The sequence below is a fragment of the Triturus cristatus genome, chromosome 9 (assembly GCF_964204655.1).
Source record: "Triturus cristatus chromosome 9, aTriCri1.1, whole genome shotgun sequence".
Lineage (NCBI taxonomy): Eukaryota > Metazoa > Chordata > Amphibia > Caudata > Salamandridae > Triturus > Triturus cristatus.
This window is the reverse complement of record NC_140592.1, coordinates 1,093,015,789-1,093,033,642: the sequence shown is the minus strand read 5'-3', so window position 1 is coordinate 1,093,033,642 and position 17,854 is coordinate 1,093,015,789. Positions and strand designations below refer to the sequence as shown.

The window sequence follows — 17,854 nt, the reverse complement described above, 5'->3', positions numbered from 1 at the left end:
TAAAAATATCTTTTAAACAAGTCAAACCTTTTAGATTAGAAATGATGCCCTTCTCAATGTCGGAGGAGAAATACCGCTAAATCCCACAACTCCTCCTGCTTTCTGTAGAGAATGAAAGGTGCTTGGAAAAAACGCCAGAAATCTTTGCAACCATAAATCAGGAAAAAATTGCTTAAAATGTGAATCAATCTCTCAGTTCACCCCGTACCTCTAAACAGTGTTTTTGCCCTCCACTCAGTCCAAACGTTACTATGCATCTGTATGCACACAACTTATTCAGAAAATTAAGAATAAACTTTTTGTTTGAAAACTCCCAAGCCGCAGATATAGCAGTATAACTGGTGTACATGTACCTTCTGACTTTAATCCTCTGGGGAAAGCAGGAAGAGTGGCTTTGAAGTCTATAAAGGGTTTTTATGTCTGGTTATCACTCAAGGGAGCAAAATGAATTCGAACTATAGCTGAGCTTACCGCGCCTCAAGTCTGTGTATTTTGTGATTACCTACTTAGGTTCCTGTCGCTAACACAACTGCATCATTAAAATCCTGACATTTAAGGCGTTCAATTTTTCCTATAAGTCAATAGTTAGTATTTGCACTTAATTCCAAAGGTAGAACATTTCACATGTTAGTAACTTAGTAAGAAAAGGCACAACTTCCTTGTTGCCACCATCTAGTATTAGCAGCCCTATTAGGTGATAGCCTGAAGTAGATTGTAAAGAGGGTGCTGGAATATACCATCTAATGAGCTGTTATTTTAGGGAGGGTTCTTTAAAACGTGTACCGAGGCTTACAATGATTGCATGTTTTTGAACTGCCTGCCAGTGTAACATTGGGGGTTGTCTGGAAATCTACGTTTTCTAAGTAATGTTCTAATGAACGAAAGAAGACGGACTACTGCTTTCTGGACTAGTTGCAGGTGAATAACTGTGAAAGAAGGAATCACGTTGGCATAATTAAGACGTTAAGGTGGGAAACATACACTATCCTAGGCCTTCTGGCCACTAGTAGGATTACCTGACATCGGGAGGCCCTCATGAGATCACAACCTTCGCTTTCGTTGTGCTTAATTTCAGACACACCAAAAAGAATCCGTAGATGACGGATCAAAAGAATCTAGCCAAGAAAAACGGGGGATTCACCAATTGGGTGAAAGACCACCTCTACTGGTAGAAAAAAAAAAAATATTTTCTTGAGTCCCCTCACTCACCCCGGGTTGCCCCTAGGTGACATGCTTCATCATTGGGGCCATCCCAAACATCTACTGCTTGGGGCGTGATGCGACTTGCGGAGTTACGTAGGAGCACTTACTTTGTGAGGATATGTGTAGGGGGAGTGGTGTAATTGATGTTTTAAAATTACCTAACTAGTGAGCTAATGTTTTATTCCTGCTCCTAGTTTGTAAGGATAAAAAGGGGTTGAGAAAATTAACTGTTATGTAATTACAATCCCTAGTATTGTGTCAACATGTTTCAAGGTATCCCCTAAACCTCTTCTTCAGGACAACAAAGGGACCAGCCCTTTGTGTACCACTCCGTGCAGGACCTATAATAAAGTGAAACATAAATTGTGTGAGCATTGGGAAAAAAATATACATACGGTTGATTCTGAACACGTAGTATGTGTCATGGCGAAAAAAAGCAAAATGCAAATGAATACATACTGCCTGCCCACCCACCGCTCTTGTGGGCAGGTTAAGGCATTACGCTGCGCTTAAAAGAAGGTACTTCATAATATGGTGTAAGTGCTCTTGAGAGTAAACTTAATTAGTGCTTAGATCCTGTGTGGGTTAATATACCACACTCTATCTCTATTGTGAGCAAGCAAGGTTTAAAAGAAATTAATTAAAAACACTTGTGATTAAGGACAAAACAGGACGCATGTAACATAAAATCAATTTCTTTTTGAAACGTACTTATTTTATGGCAAAAATACGCCTCATGGTCTGTCTGGGTGGAGGGGCCTGTAGAAACCCTATATTATAATAAGGATACACAAAGGAATGAGATTATAAGGATTTGTTTTAATCCATTCATCTCTTGTGTCTTCCTCTAACTGGTTTGAAAAAGCAATAAGAAATGAAGTGAAAAAGCGGGAAAGAAATGGTATGTAGATTCCTGTAGGGAGAAAAAAGTCTTACTGTTTTCAGCAACCCTCCGTCATTATGACCTATTCATTCCCAAGGCAGACCGCATCTTAGCGTGTCTGTGCCTCGGTACCGGTAGAAATAGTCTAAAAAAACACAGCCGAGTCATGTCCTCGTGCTGTCAGAGACTAGAGCGTGTAACGCGCAGTCTCATTTTGTGGTGTAAACGGTCCACCATATTGTTTGTATTTTTTGAAAAAGGGGGGTGACTTTAGAAAGTCTAAATTACTTGTGTGCAAGAGTCCGTCGTATGAATATAGGAGGACGCGAGGTATTTTGTCAAAATAGGTTGGGGTCGGTATCGAACCCTGGTCTAAGGGACACAGAGAGGCTCATAAATGGTGGCCATATTGGAATGGTTGAAAAGGGAATAAACAGAAAAGACAGACTAGGGATGTTTGCTATACTGCCTTTAATTTATTCAAAACACAGGGTAAAAAACTTCAGTGCCTTTATTCTTGATTTTGATTTTCACATAACATGCCGTTAAAAAACATGCCAGATAGGGTTTCTTCAAAAGGTTGGGGGCAGTCTCAAACCCTGATCTGAGGGATGAAATGAATCCCAAAGATAGTAGCCATTATTGAGTAGTCACAAAACAATAGACAGCCTGGGGATGTTTCTCATACTTCCTTTTGGTTAATCAAAAAGACCTAATTTTAAAATAAGCGGCTGTTAAGTAGGTTAGTGATTTCATAAGAAGGTATCATTTTGCACAACTGTCCTACGATTGTCTGCTTACTTGGTGAAAGTTATTATTAGATCAGATTTCAGACAGTCACCCAGCCAGAAACTGCAGTAAGGCACCTGCTAAAATTTTGTCTCGCCGGATACATTCCCAGCCAACCTTAACATTAGCTGTGTACGATTAGCCTAACGCATACAAGACAAATAAAGGTTGAATAAAGTGGGCTTAAAGAGTAGCCTTGCAGCCCAACACCAGTAGTGTGGGTGCTGAACTTTGTGGGGTCTATGATCCGATAAGGAAGAAATTCACCTTCCCAATAATTCCCTTCCCTCACGGTCTGTCTAAGAGCGCCACATGGGACACAGTAGCATGGGCTATGAAATGCTTGAGTAGGATCAAGCTAACTATACATCCCTGATCTAAAATCATAAGAAGTTCATTTAGTACAGGTAGAGAGACGTCTGTCCTCTGATTTTGCCAGACTCTAGCTCGAGCAGAGTCTAATAAAACATGAAACCTCTATCGCTACCTTGGCCTTGAATAGTTGTAAGGATATGTATCTTTTAGTAACTTAATGTCGAAGGATTTCAGGAATATTTCTTCAGCAGAGTGATTTTGCTGGCCTCTTTCCACACTTGGGGAGCCAGTGTTACATTAAAAGGTGAGTTCACCGTACTATATGTCACAGGATTCTATCAGAGCAAGGGACATCCAGAGAGCTAGATTTGACTATTATTAACAGATGGTACTTTCTGCCATCAGGGGAGTAAGTCTCATTAATTTATTCAGTAGTTCAGACGACTACTTGATGTTACCATCTGCTCAGTAGAAAGGCATACACAGCTGTCTGACAGTGGCTAAGTTATGTTGGAATCCATTGTATACATATATGTTTAATAATATATTTAAGTAAACCTTTTTATTTGTATTTGAATATTTCAGTGCAAAAGAAAATTACCCAAGGCAGAATATAGAACTCAAGCAAATAAAGAGCTCATGAATATTTGTGACTATGGCAACCTCGGAATCCACAGCATACACTGAGCATTTCCTTAGAAGAGCAAAATCTCCCTTCCATAAGACTTCATGGAGATAGATGCATTTTACAAATCACTCATTATTATGTTACTGTAGATTAAAGTGATATTTACAAGGTTCTCAATTCCTTTAGTTTTTTGGCCAGCATTGGCTTTAAAGCAGGCCTTCTTGATGGGTATTCTTGGGTTCATTCATCGCAGCTTCAATTTTAAGTTTCATTGTGGATGCTGCGCTCCACTGTTGCGCTCTGTCTTGCTCTACGAGCACTAAACCAAGGTGCACTTGGACTTTTGGATAATGATTGGCCTCAGTCCACAAAAACTTGCAACAAAGGCAACCACGTTATGTGTGAAACTGGCCACCTTAAAACCTCTGACTAACCATAGAGAAACTTTTTTTTTTTTGTATGACCCCGTCCTACCCCCGAAAAAGTAACCTTCTTGAGAATGACACAGCAAGCATATCAAATCCTTGCCAATCTTCCACAGCCTCTTTCAGGTATAATAGATCCTGTCGAGGTGCAATAATGTAATAATTTTGTAGCGAAATAAAATACCTACTTCCCTTGGAGACATATGTATTATGCCAGCCTTCGCTTTACCCATTCAACATTATGATAAAGTTGGGTGAGTAGTACTCCACATGACAGCAGACAGTAATGACAAACTCATACTGTTATACATTTGGAAATATCAGAAAAGCATCAGAAAATTCTTACCGTACTATGTAGATTGAAAGAAAACAGAGTAACAACTGTGCACTTAGAGGAAGACTAAGTAAGTTAGGAACAATATCATACGTTCCTAGAGATTCTAGATATTAAAATGCGACTGTTTCCTAGGCTATCCAAAGACGAGATCTGTCTGTGAGTAATAGTTTCCAGTACAAATTTTGTTCATGCATCATGTCTAAGTATTGAGATTATTTCTTGTAGTGGAGAAAAATAGTTATTTCATGAACGATACCATGTATGTTATCAGAGTAGAAGGAAAGAGCTGGTTTGACCCAGGTGCTTATTGCAGCAAACATCAAGGCAATTTAACTAATGCTCCATTGGCAACTTCTCTGAAATGTTAATAACCTGTTTAGAGAAGAAACCGGTTATACATGTTTCTTTCTAAATTAATCAGTGGTTGTGAAATTACCCTTGTTGAAATGGTGGTGTCATAACAGGATGTTCCTATTAAAAAAAAATATTTGCAGACTTTGGTCACTGTTTTGTGCAGATCTATAGGGAAAGATAAAAAAAAAGTAGGTGCTCTAGTACAGAGTCCTCAAGACTGGTATGTGTTCATATTTTATGTACTTACACCATAGTTATAAACATTTAAAATATTTTAGTCTACTAAATTGACACTTTGCCAATGAATCCGTTTGTTATTCACCCCATTGCACGCATTCTCACACAGATTTTGTTTTCCAGTTATGCCCCTTGGTGTCCTGCTTGCCAGAATCTCCAGTCTGAGTGGGAGAAGTTTGCAGAATGGGGAGACGACTTGGAGGTCAAAATTGCAAAAGTAGATGTCACTGAAGAGCCAGGTAACTAAATGGCATCTCCGTGGTTTGTTTAAGATTAAGAATCCAGAAGTAGCGTTTTATTATTGTTCGGATTTCAGGATTTTATGTTAATATTCCCAACATTTTTTTTTTAGGATTGAGTGGCCGCTTTATCATAACAGCTCTTCCAACCATCTATCAGTAAGTACATAATAATGCCGTGTTGGAAAGTGAATATTTTTGTGGTTGCACAGCAGCATTAAATAGTAGACCTAATATGTTCTCATACTTTTTTGGTTTTAATTTTTCTGTAGTATATTTTTTCAGTGTTTGGTTTACCTTGTAAAATCGTAGTCCAAGCTGTAGAACTGTTAGCTGAGGTGGGTTAAAACTTGCTTCAAATTGGTGACCAAAGCTGTGTTAAAATGACGTAAATAGTGTAGTCTGTCATAGGTGTTTAACTAATTTAAAGTTTGTGTAGATCATTGAATATCCACCTTATTGCATGAAGTGTGTCCAAGATGGCGTGTATTTGAGTCTTGAAGGGCGCTCTTCCTGACACAGTTAGGTTGTGGACCATTGTAGCATGCATAACTGCAGCCATTTGCTCAATGACGTAGTTCTCCCTTTCAACAACCTTAAAAAGTATACTCATTCCTCCCCCACTGGCCCCATTGATCCTTGTGAGTGTTGGAGATTCTAAAATTCACTAACTACTTACTAAGGCAAGTGTGTTGTTTTACTCTATTGCCCCAGTATTGGCCGATGCCATGGAGTAGGATCCAAATTTGGAACCACCCTGTGCATAAAGAAAAAGCAGATACAAGTACAAAGAAAAACCAAAAGACGTGCCCGCTGTGATCATAGCAGCCGGAGGTCACTAAACTCAAGTTATGACTGTTTGAGTAATTGTTTGCCAAAAGTGCCCTGTGATTGCAGAATTATTAAACCCAAGACTGGATGACAAAGTACTCGTTTTTAGCACTCTCCTTGGGCAGTATTGCCAACCAGTCGAACACTTATCCTTCGGAATGATATTAGAAAACATGACACTTTAGTACCTCTTAATTGAATGTCCAGTCATTGCTGTCTTTTAAGAAAGTAAAGTATTTTAATACAGATATGCTGAGTAAACTACACATAAAATGTGATCAGCAAAGTAAATCCGAAACCTCTTGCACATTACTACACATGTCTATCTAGCAGAAACAGTCTCTTTTAGGAAGGTAGGGACAATGCCCGATGACTAGTGCCTGGACACAGTCTACTGGACTACAATTAGCCAAAGGTTTTCTCAATTGCAGGAAATAGCTGGTTCTTGTGCCAGTAAATTAGAATACTCAGTTAGGATCACACAACTTGGTCTAGGATCTATTTTGGCAAAACTACTAACTGTGTTCTAAAATTCCAGTGCGAGGTCTTTCCACCAGTGCAAGCTCAATGACCATTGGAAACGGCAAGGACAACGTTGAAGACAATATACCTGTATGAAGTAGTGACCTGGGGAATCAAAAGTTTGTATCTCTTGAACTACTTGCAACAGCGAGAGGCTGTAAAAGGTTATGTATTCAAGATTATATTCTCTCGCTTCCCCTCTGATAATCCGTGCTAGAGACAAAAGCAGAGGTAGTCCTCAAGACATGTGGAGGCAACTAGAGTATACAACTTTGAAAGATTGTGGATATGCTACATGACCTGCACATCTATTTACATCAGTGTTCAATGTATCTCACCAGTGTCCTTGAAACCACAATGCTGCTGTCATAGTGTCACAATACCCACCAAGGTATAAATCCACTAGAGCTGAAACCAGCCTTGAACAATGTCCAACAAAAAACACTGAAGCACACCAAATGGTCGTAACTCTCATCCGCATTCAATGATCTGTGGTTCAACCAGTCAAAATAAGTGTCCTTTAGAAGAATTTCATAACAATTGTTGAATTGGATCCATTTATTTGATTTTATTCCATTTCATTATAGATAGAGCACAGCAGCAGCCGACGTACGTTTCGCCCCCCTGGGCTTCCTCAAGGCTTAGATTCAGTTTACTGAGTTCACAATCTGGGTCTCGAGTTGCAAAGTTCCAGTTAAATGCAATAGGTTGTAATTATTCCAAAAAACTATGTGAAATGTAAACCCGACTGGCAGTCATGACAATCCCTGTGGTAAACAGCGTTACGTTTGTCATGAACTTTGGAGGAAGCTTTTCTCTTCGACAAGTGTAGGACCCTGATAAGTGTCCTCTTGTTTTGAGAGTAATTACAACTTATTGCATTTAACTGGAACTCTGCAACTCGAGACACAGATTGTGAACTCAGTAAACTGAATCTAAGCCTTAAGAAAGCCCAGGGAGGCGGAACGTACGTCGGCTGCTGCTGTGCTCTAGCTATAATGAAATGGAATAAATCAATTAAATGGACCTGATTCAACAATTGTTGTGAAATTCTTCTAAAGGCCACTCATTTTGACTCGTTGAACCACAGATCATTGAATGTGGATGAGAGTTTACGACCATTTGGTGTGCTTCAGTGTTTTGTTGAACTAGAGTATACATACAACCTCAATTCTGCATGAGGGGTAGGGAGACCGGGGCAAAGCAGGCTCAAAGCAGCAGCAGGTGCCACCCTTTTCATGGTATTCGGTAGTGATGGACATAAACAAGTGAAGGTTACTCCTAAGAAGCTTGGCTCGTGGATATCCGTCGGTCTAAGAACAGCTCTCATACGACCTCTGTACTTTTCACAACAGGCCTGTTTCTTCTCCGCAGACTGAATGGTCTCCCTTACTCTTTAAGTGGGTTGTGATAATGTGCACAAACAAAGTTGCTTTCTGGCGGGTACATAAAAACCAGCAGGGATCTATCCACTTTTTCTCTGCTATGTTAGTATGTAGCTACTCCATGGATAATTAGAGAGCCTAGAACACTGGTCAAGGAAAGGTTATGGTCAATCCTGGCCATCTGGATCATCTGTAAACATTGAATCTTGAAGTGCTTCCAATCCCAAAAGAGCTTGACTAGTGCATTCTCAGGACATGGAGGAGTGCTGGTTGCTATTTTCTGCCGCGCTTGTTCAGACTTGTCCAGGCAGAATGCATATCGACCGCAACATGAAGCCAATCTCGTCTGAGATGAAGATTCTTATAGAAAGAGTAGGAGGAGCTAGTAAAAATCTAGCAAAGACACCATGGATACTTTGAAGGCTGAAGGGAACGCCTCCCTACTTACAGGACAAACATGAATGTGCGGGCCCTGAGGTCCATCAAGATGCAAGGCAGCCTTTGCACAAGGCCAGTCACCATTTTGAAAGCACACACGGAAGCTAGTGGACTTAACCCTGAACTCGGCCAGACCTACTTACAGTCCCATTTATAGTTAAACATACTGTTAGAAATGGGATTTCTGGTTGGCTAGGGCTTGCGCCAAAGCCAGACAGAAACCACCACTCTAGTCAGGGCTGGGGAGTTACACGCCAAAGATAACCCCTGCTCACCCCCTTGGTAGCTTGGCACGAGCAGTCAGGCTTATCCCTGAGGCGATGTGTAAAGCGTTTGCGCGCGCACCCAGCAACAACACCCAAGGCCCACCACAAAGGAAACTCCACACAAGGTATTATATAAAAATAACCTTTGTATTATACACAACACATTAGATAAAAACACACACTTTACAATGTGCCAACAGGCACGGGCAGAATTTACAAGGGATTATATATACAGGGGACAGGGCCACATGGACCACTGTCAGGAATTAGCACTTTGTAGAAATAGCACTTAGAACGTGGGAATAATATTTTAGAACATAGCACATACAATCACTGTAGCACTAAAAATAGAACATATAGCACACAACCAGTAACTACTGGTAACCAGAACGTACCACCTACGCAACCCTAACCACCTTTAGGAATACCACGCAGGGATCTAGGACCTCACTAGTACCACCTGTACTAAGGAGAAAACAACCACCTAAGTATCACTCTACCTGTAGGGGTCTAAGCACATAAACACAGGATGCATAAAATACATTTAGAGGTGTAAACACAATTCAGGACAGAAAATATCATGAAGGCATTGCGCAGGCGCAAAAAGTACATGTATGAAAATCACCAAGTGCCCTAGGGGAGGGCACAACACAAGATAACTGTCCGCAGGCCAACTGGCCTCTCAGGATGCAGAAATACCCAATATACAAGAATGTCAGGGCGTGACTGCGCAGGCTGCGCAAGCCCGGCGCACAAGGCACAACCTAAACGTTGCAGCTGCCCACGAAGTGCTGGGCAGCTGGGAAACGGAGCGTGGGCACCACTGTGCCCTTTGAACACAAATCACAGTCACGTGGGGCCCCTTGGGGCTCTAACAAAACTCTGGTGGCCCCCTGAGCCTCGCAGGCTCTAATCAATGAATGCCCCCTGAGCCTCGCAGGCTCTAAATAATATCGTGCTCCTTCGTTGGAGCGGCTCGCGCTCTAGAACTGCAGGGTTCCCCACGTTGGAGCCACACACAGGGCTCAAGCAACAATGCTCCCCACGTTGGAGTCCTGCTCAGGGACTCGCGAGCCTCACAGGCTCGTGAAACAATGGGCCCCCTTCGTTGGAGCCACGAGGCTCAGACCAATGCGCCCCGTTTGGAGCCTCACAGGGCTCGTGAACACTGGCCCCGCTGTTGGAGCGCCACGCGCTCAGAACTTTGCAATGTCCCCCACGTTGGAGAGCAGCGCGAGGCTCTCCGTAGCAACGGGCCCGCACCGGGGGCGGGGGTTGCTTTCTCGATTCGCTGGTCTGGGACCGGCACCCACAGCGCAAGTATGGAGTCCCCCCAGCCCTTCCCTACTCACCGGGCTGTTTTCCTGGGGACTCCGCTCTGCTCCTGGCCGGTCCGCTGGAAGGCAGCTTCCCTCCTCAGTACCCCGGGGCGCAGGGTAGGCTCCTGCCTGCTCCGGGGCTTGCAATTGAACGCGCGTCCTCGGTGGGAGGCGGGGTAGGCACCCGCCCTCCTACTTCCGGTCCTGGTGTCCCGGAGGCCCGCCCTCGGCCGCCTGACTTCCTGTTTTAGCCCGGGCTGCAGCGGTGATTATTCCGGCCGTAAGAGGGGTAGGCTCCCTCGCGATGTGAAATATACGGCGGGGTGGGCACCCGCCGCGAAATTACGACAAATAAGCGGGGTGGGCACCCGCCAACCACCCCGGCAATGTCCCTGGCAGGGTGGGCACCTGCCAGAGGAATTCAGAAGCTGTATAGACGGGGCAAACGCCGGGTGGGCACCGGCTGTTAGAAATAAAGCGCTCCTGAGCGCTAAAGGAAAATAAAAGCGCTTCCAAGCGCCTGAGGGACACAATAAAGCGCTCCCAGCGCTTTGGGGCAAATTACCACAAAGTCCAGCAAAGGTCTTCCCTGCATGCAGCAGGGCAGGGGTGGGGGGCAAGGCTGGACCCAGAGCCAGCTCACTGGGCCTCCAGGCAGGGAGGTAATCCAAGTGGCGGTCCTCTGGTCCAGCAGCAGCAGCAGCAGCCCCCCTCAGGTAAGATCCTGGCAGAGAACAGTTTCTGTGGGGACACAGCCCCATTTTTATACAGGCAAACCCTTTGTTCTGGGTTCAGGGTGAGGGGGAAAACCAGTCGCAGCTGGTTGGGGAGCACCCTTGATGTGCTCAGCCCCTCACTCTATTCACTGGCAGGGCTAGGGTCGTCAGTCGCACCACAGGGGGCGGGGCCAGCATTGTGTTTGGAAAACCCTGTCCTATTCAGGACCCAGGTGGACTCCTCCCACCCATCTAGCTGCTGATCTCCCCATTCACCACTGTGTGACTCATCCTGACACTGGGGAATCCCTAGCCCGTCACATGACATGACCAGCCAATCACGCGACAGACACACTGCACACAGAAGTGCCCACTTCTAGAAGTGGCACTTCCACACTAGGTACATACACGCCGCACACATCATCGCGCAGCATTCACTCCCACGAGTCCGCACATACCAAACTCGGGCCTGCACACCCCACGCATCAGGAACTACTAGGGACACATACATTCCCCATGCATTCCTATGGGAGGGCAGGCCTATCTCACCACATGCACTCAGAGCACGCACGCACTTTACCCTGGGACACAGGGAAAGTGCGCAGAGACCAAACCAAGTCACCAGTAAAAATCAAAAAAGTTCAGGGGTGAACCTGCCAGAAGGGCCAAGTCCAACACATACACAGACACCTTCCATGTATGATGGAGGTATAGTGAGACTCAATGGACTTTTTGCACTAGGGAATCCCCAAAGAAGGACAGCTAAAGAGGGGTTCCCTTCTTATTGTAAATATGCTGTCCCTGAATAGTGTACAAGATATAGTCGTGTACCCCTAGCCTGAGCGGCTAACTGCATGGGAAACTGGTATCCTGATTTTTCTTTTTTAATTTGGTCAGAATCTGCTGTGTTACCTGGGAGATGCAAAAAGAGCTATTAATGGACAGAATGCAGAACAATGTCATACATTCACACCAGTACAGAGATCTGGGCCTAAATCCATCGTTTTTTTGCTCACCTTGCCATTCCAGTTTGGACCCAGCCATATGCAAATCAGTCTTAACCCTGTGCCCTATGGGAACAATCCAGCCCGAACTGCCAGGCCAGGTCCTCCCTAGATTGGAAACAAGCATCCTAGGACTGGTTTCGGGGTTTCACCCCTCTTCAGCCAGGATAGCTTGATTCCAGTGGCATGGAGAGCACAGGACTCGCACGTCTGAGCTTACCCGTCCCACTCGGGGTGACAAATGCAAAAAGAACTATTGATGGACAGAATGCAGAACAATGTCATACATTCACCCCAGTACAGAGATTTGGGCCTAAATCCATCGTGTTTTTTGCTCGCCATTCCAGTTTGGACCCAGCCATATGCAAATCAGTCTTGACCCTGTGCCCTATGGGAACAATCCAGCCCGAACTGCCAGGCCAGGTCCTCCCTGGACTGGAAACAAGCATCCTAGGACCGGTTTCCTGGGAGGGCACACCGTGCACACATGTAGCGACATGGGTCTTGGGTTATTCACATACAGTGGTGCTGGTAGAGTACTGATTTTTGCGGATTTCTAGTTCTGGGCAAAGCTTTTCTTGGCTGACTGAAAAATGCAGTCAGCCGGCTCACACATGTACATTTCTGTTGGGATGAGACAATGCACCCCCTTGTGCTGACATGTTCTGTGTTTTGAGTGCGTGCCTTCATAGTGGATATATGGCACATATGTTATAGCAAGAAACTAGTAAAATGGTTGCTGTGACCCATGGGAATAATTTTGGATATCCCTTGGTTTAATATGGCACTAGAAGAAGTGTGGGTTCAGCTTCCCAGACAGTGGAACCCTATCACTAGTATTGCCATTTGGTAGATGGTAGGAGATTGGGTAAGTCGGCACATTCTGTTAAAAAATGAGGAAGTTTATAGGCAGGGCCTGTCCCCTTTTTGTGTCCCTATTAATTCTACAAGAAGGCTGATGACAGCCAGTTGCACTCCTCCCACTCTTCATCGTGCCCTTGTTTTGTGTTCTCCTACTGGGAACCATTGTAGGAAATCAGGTTATTAGTTGTGTAGGGTGTGAGGCTTGCACAAATAATAGGTCCACAATTATCCCCTTTCTGAGAACCAAGCACCACATTGTAGCACTTGACTTTCTCAGGGTAGTGAAGCAGAGCAGTTTAACGCCTACTTCGGGGAGGTAGTGTGGGGTAGTAATTGCAAATCGCTGGCAGGCAATAACACTTATTAAATTATTGTCTAGTCTGTGCTTTGAAAAAGTAAAAATAAATTTATTGCACACACACTACTCCGTACTATGCACTCATTTATAAATATATAAGGTGGTTGGAAATACCCTTGGTTACCTTCTGATATCACATTTGACCCTTGGCGGTGCACAACGCCGAAAATCACAATAGACAGGTAGAATATAACAGATGGAATGTTGCGGAATGCAATATAAGGGAGTTCCGCAACATTCCAATACAAGGGAGTTCCATTTTTAATAGCAGAGGCCTATTGGCTTTGTCAGGATCACTACATTGAAAGGTCAATACCCACATGCTAAAATTCACAATCTTGTCACTAGAACAGTAACCATGTTGATATGCATTCATTACTGTTAATAAAAAGCAGTGCAATGTTTATCAGAATTACTGTCAGCAATATATTTCTATTAAAATAAAGCATTTAAATCAACATTCTGTGTCTTTCTTGAACACATGTAGGCCACATAGAATGCAACTGTAGGACCATTCACTAGAGGTACCTGCACTCCCAGGCTGTAGAACCAAAGTTCCAGGCTGAGAAATAGTTAAAACAATGATAAAACAAAATAAAAGCCTGGGGGCCATAGATATTTGTGCTCCCAGAAATTGAGGGTGATTTTCTAAATTCCTTCGGGGAAGCTGCAGCAACTTCTTCAGCCCCTACACCTTTCCTTTAATTTGCTGCTTGTGCCCCAGCCAAGATTAGGGCACCATTAGCGGAAAAAACAATTTCAAACAAGCTCTTATGGGGCATTATGAGGCACATCCCGGCCATGAACAATGCAATTTTTATGAGCTGATTTTGGCCGTAGCCCAGCGCCACACGTCTTGTGGTGTTCTCTCCTTCTTCAACTGAGGTGACCAGTCCTACCCGAGACACACCAAGCAGATTTCACGTTTGGGATTGCTGAGGGAGCCACAAGGCCACTGCAACCCCAGCTGGCTCCTCGGACACCCTAATTCTGTGCTGCAGAAAGTGACTGACTCCTCCTTTTCCCTCTGGGTATGGGGGGAGCTTTTGTTCCTTTCTCCTGTCCACAGCAGGAGCGTAACTGTCCCTTTGCTCACATGGAGAGTGGCTAAGGGTGGCATTCGCACCCCTCCACCCCCGCATCCCAACCCTCATCCCCCGCACCCCACCCGGGCACAGGTCTGTAACTGACCTGGACCTACTGGTACATTGTGGTTCAGAGGACATGATCCCCAGACTGTAAGTCAGCAATGAACCAGCTGTCGTCTTCGAGGCACGGGGTTGGGTCCCAAGCCTCTTTCCTGCATATGTTGGCCCAGGGTCCCCAAGCCTTCTAGAACTCTAGGAAGGGGATACCCACGCATGCTCCCTCCCTGGACCTTGAGACCTTAGTTATTGAGGACACTGGCCCCCGGGCACTGTCCTACCCCGGGGGTAAGTTTAGACGATGTGGCAGACCCCACACGCTCCGTCGATCAATTTCAGCAGGATTACAAAGGCAAACTTCAAGGATGCATAGCGTGGGTCAGTTGGGCCAATTTCTTTGCCCTTTGGCTCATTTTTACTCCTAGTTGCTAGCCCTAGCCCCCTCAAACATTTTCAGCAGGCCTCCTCTCCTCTGAAGGGGCACACGTTGTAGGGAGCTGGTTTCACTGAATCCCTGTACCAGCTTTCCTCCCAGGCTTTGATGCTCATCTTGCTGAGGCACAGAAGTCCAGACTAACTGATCCTCAGGGGAGGCAATGGGCAGACTCACTGGCCCTTTGAGAGATCCACTAGTCCTTGGTCAGCTGGTGGCAGAGTCTTTGGCCATCAGGGTGCTTGTCTTTCCAGCTGCCCATGGTGTTGCCACCGTCCAAGTCCATGGTATAACTGTGTCTCTCCTTTGTGCAAGAGTTTTCAAGTATGGGTGGAAAGTTCTATATATTGGGCACTGCTGGCGAATTCTAGGATGCCACATCACTGCTCCACTGCTGCCTCAACCCTCCTGTACAACATGCTGGGACAATCCAATATGGTGCAGTCAATTGGTCTATGTTCACAATTCCTCTGGGAGTCTCACCTCCACCCCTATCTGACATCACTGCCAGGTACTTTCCCACCAATACGTCGGTGATCCCCCTATTGTGTTGGTTCCAAATGTTTCCTCTTTTGTTCAGTGGGCCTGGGCTCTCCCAACCCTGGTGCAGTGTGACAGCTAATTATCAGATGCAGATTTTCCTCTCTGCCCCTGCCTCCTCAGGACTTGAGTAGAGCACTGATAATTGGACCTTTTGTGTGAGAAGACCTTTGTACCCTCTGATGTGGAGCAGAGTAATTAACGTGGACCAGCAGGGTTACAAAAGGCCTGGAAACTGGTTCTGAGCTGAACCAGGTAGATATGATCATTCTGGATGACCCATGAGGTGTACATGTAGGTTCTTGAGACTTGCATATTCAAACTCCGCTTGCATGGTCCTTCCCAGTTTGAGACCTCACTGGACTGTGTAGGCCTAAGTAAAGTAAAACAGGAATTTAAAGCAGATTTCCCCCTCTGTGTATAATACAGTTGTACTGTAGATAATCCAGTAAACCGTATCGACCTATCTCAGAGTGTCCACTAATATAAGTTCTACCCCAGGTCAACAGCCACCATCTATTCCTGCAGAGTCCCTTCTGCATCAAGCTACCTGTGCGCAATTACCGGGCTGTGCACAGCGGTAGTCTCCCACATGCAGCCCGCACATGTGCACACGTTTATGAATAACAGCCCAGTGCCTCTTACAATAACTACGTCACAGCAGACACTGGCTGTAAATACGTGCAGTCCAATTACCATGTGATTACTGGCATTGAGACTCGAGTAGTGAGACTCGCCCGCAGTAAATGTCCAAAAACATGGTGATAAAGTCAAAAATCCAAATGGATTAAATGGTGAGAACCCATTTCACTACATCTTTCATAATCACTTTCTGCTGTGAATGCACGAAAACTGTGTGTACTACACCCTGAAAATGGCATATGAAAAGTAACAACCCCAAACATGTCCAGGACCTTAGACAGTGGCTCCATATCCCCATTTGGTAGAGACGTTTATTAATGGAATCCAAACCACCTCACTTAGTTAATGTTGTAAGTTCTTGAGTAAGGAAGGAATTGCTCTGTAGAGTCCGCCTCCCAGAGGTGAGGAAACCTTACTTGAAATGTATGCAAGTTGCTTGTCAATCTGCGATCTGCCTATTGCCTAGAAACCTGCCTTCTCAGAAAGGTAACAAGAGTGCCCTGCCCTGCACTGCAGGTGAAGAAACCCAGCCATGTTCCCTTTGCCATGACCTGAGGGGCCCGCCACCGCTGCAGGGTTGTGCGTTTTGCCATCTTTGCTGCTGCAGCCAAGTACTCAACCCATCTCCTCTCCCCTAATCCCTGGAGGCTCAAATTGCCAGGAAGGGATGAATTTGGCCTGCCTTGCCACAATTCAACCTGACCCAAGAGGTAGGACCTTCTCTGCGTACCTGCTTCTGCTGCTGGAAGACTGCGCCATGTGACTGCGAAGAGCATGGAGCAACTGCCCCAACACTGATTGGTGCTTTGCCGGGCGTAAGTTGTGTATGGAAGACTGAGAGGCTGTATCTTTCTCGAAAATTGTGTAGTAAAATCCAGCCAATGTGTCCCCTGAACATTTAAGAGAATACAAGACTGAATGGACCTAAAGGCCCTCTGCTTTGAGCCATTGGTATTACAGGCAATAGTGTACTTGCATCAGAGCTTATTCTTGTCTGAGAGTCCCCTAAGTAGATCTCCTGCATAGACTAATGGGAGTCACAGCCATAGATGGATAGTGCTGGAGTAGGCAGGGATCGCTACCTCTTATCGGAACCCTGATTGGAGAGGGACGGGCACTGTATCTCTTCGTTAAAGCCCTCCAATTAAATTAGCCATGTATCTGAGCTCCATTCCTGAGCACGTTATTATTTTGTCACATTATTGAAGTACCTCTTACAAGAAAAGCAATAGACTGGACAAAATCTTATTGTGCCCATTGTTTGATTGTTTAGTCTTGACTTCTTCTTACACTTTCCTCTCATCACATTACCTCCCAGAGAAGCCTTGGACTACTCATGCTTGTCGAGTAGTGGATGGGTGGGCTTGGCCCAGTTTGCAGGGCCATAGCAGGATTGGCCCGTGGACTCTAGTAGCAAACAACTTCAACCACCGTGGTTGTGGCCCTGTAGCCTCCATCTGATAGCTTACATGATTAAACTTACTAGAGGCAAAGCAAGGTGAATCTGTAAAAACACACAGGTCATAGCCATGCAACAGACGTTCTGGCCTACCTTGCAGATCTGACTCTTATCTGACGTCCTCACACTCACCCTTCTAACAACACCACACCCTCCTCCGCCTCAGGAGGACTCAAGCATTGTTGCGTTTACTGGTGGAAAACAGAAGACAGGCTAGAAAAATGGACAGCGCAATCACTGCTACTTTCTAAGCCATGCACAGGACCTTCATTTCAACAACTGGCAGTATTATTTTAACAATTTGGAGCTTCAAACTCCAATATCTATTTGCCAAGTTAGCTTGCACTTCTTGATGGAAGGTTCAGGTGGGTTTGACACGGTGTTCATTCTCGGTCATTGTTTCCGAAAACATCTAAATCCCAGCTACGTTCGGTCAGTGTGTGTTTCCTAACATCAGTGTATTTGCTGTAGCTCACAAAAGAACCAGCCTGTGAAAATATTCTTCAAGTAAAGATTGGCCCT

General features: G+C 44.9%; 1 protein-coding gene across 1 annotated transcript in view; it reads left to right on the top strand.

The window, feature by feature from the left end:
• TMX1 (thioredoxin related transmembrane protein 1) overlaps positions 1 to 17,854 on the top strand; it is a 67,221-nt gene that overhangs the window by 5,282 nt on the left and 44,085 nt on the right. Inside the window, exons 2-3 of the mRNA XM_085626963.1 lie at positions 5,295 to 5,410; positions 5,524 to 5,569. Of these exons, the coding sequence (XP_085483089.1) occupies positions 5,295 to 5,410; positions 5,524 to 5,569 (162 nt within the window). The remainder of the gene's footprint in view (positions 1 to 5,294; positions 5,411 to 5,523; positions 5,570 to 17,854) is intronic.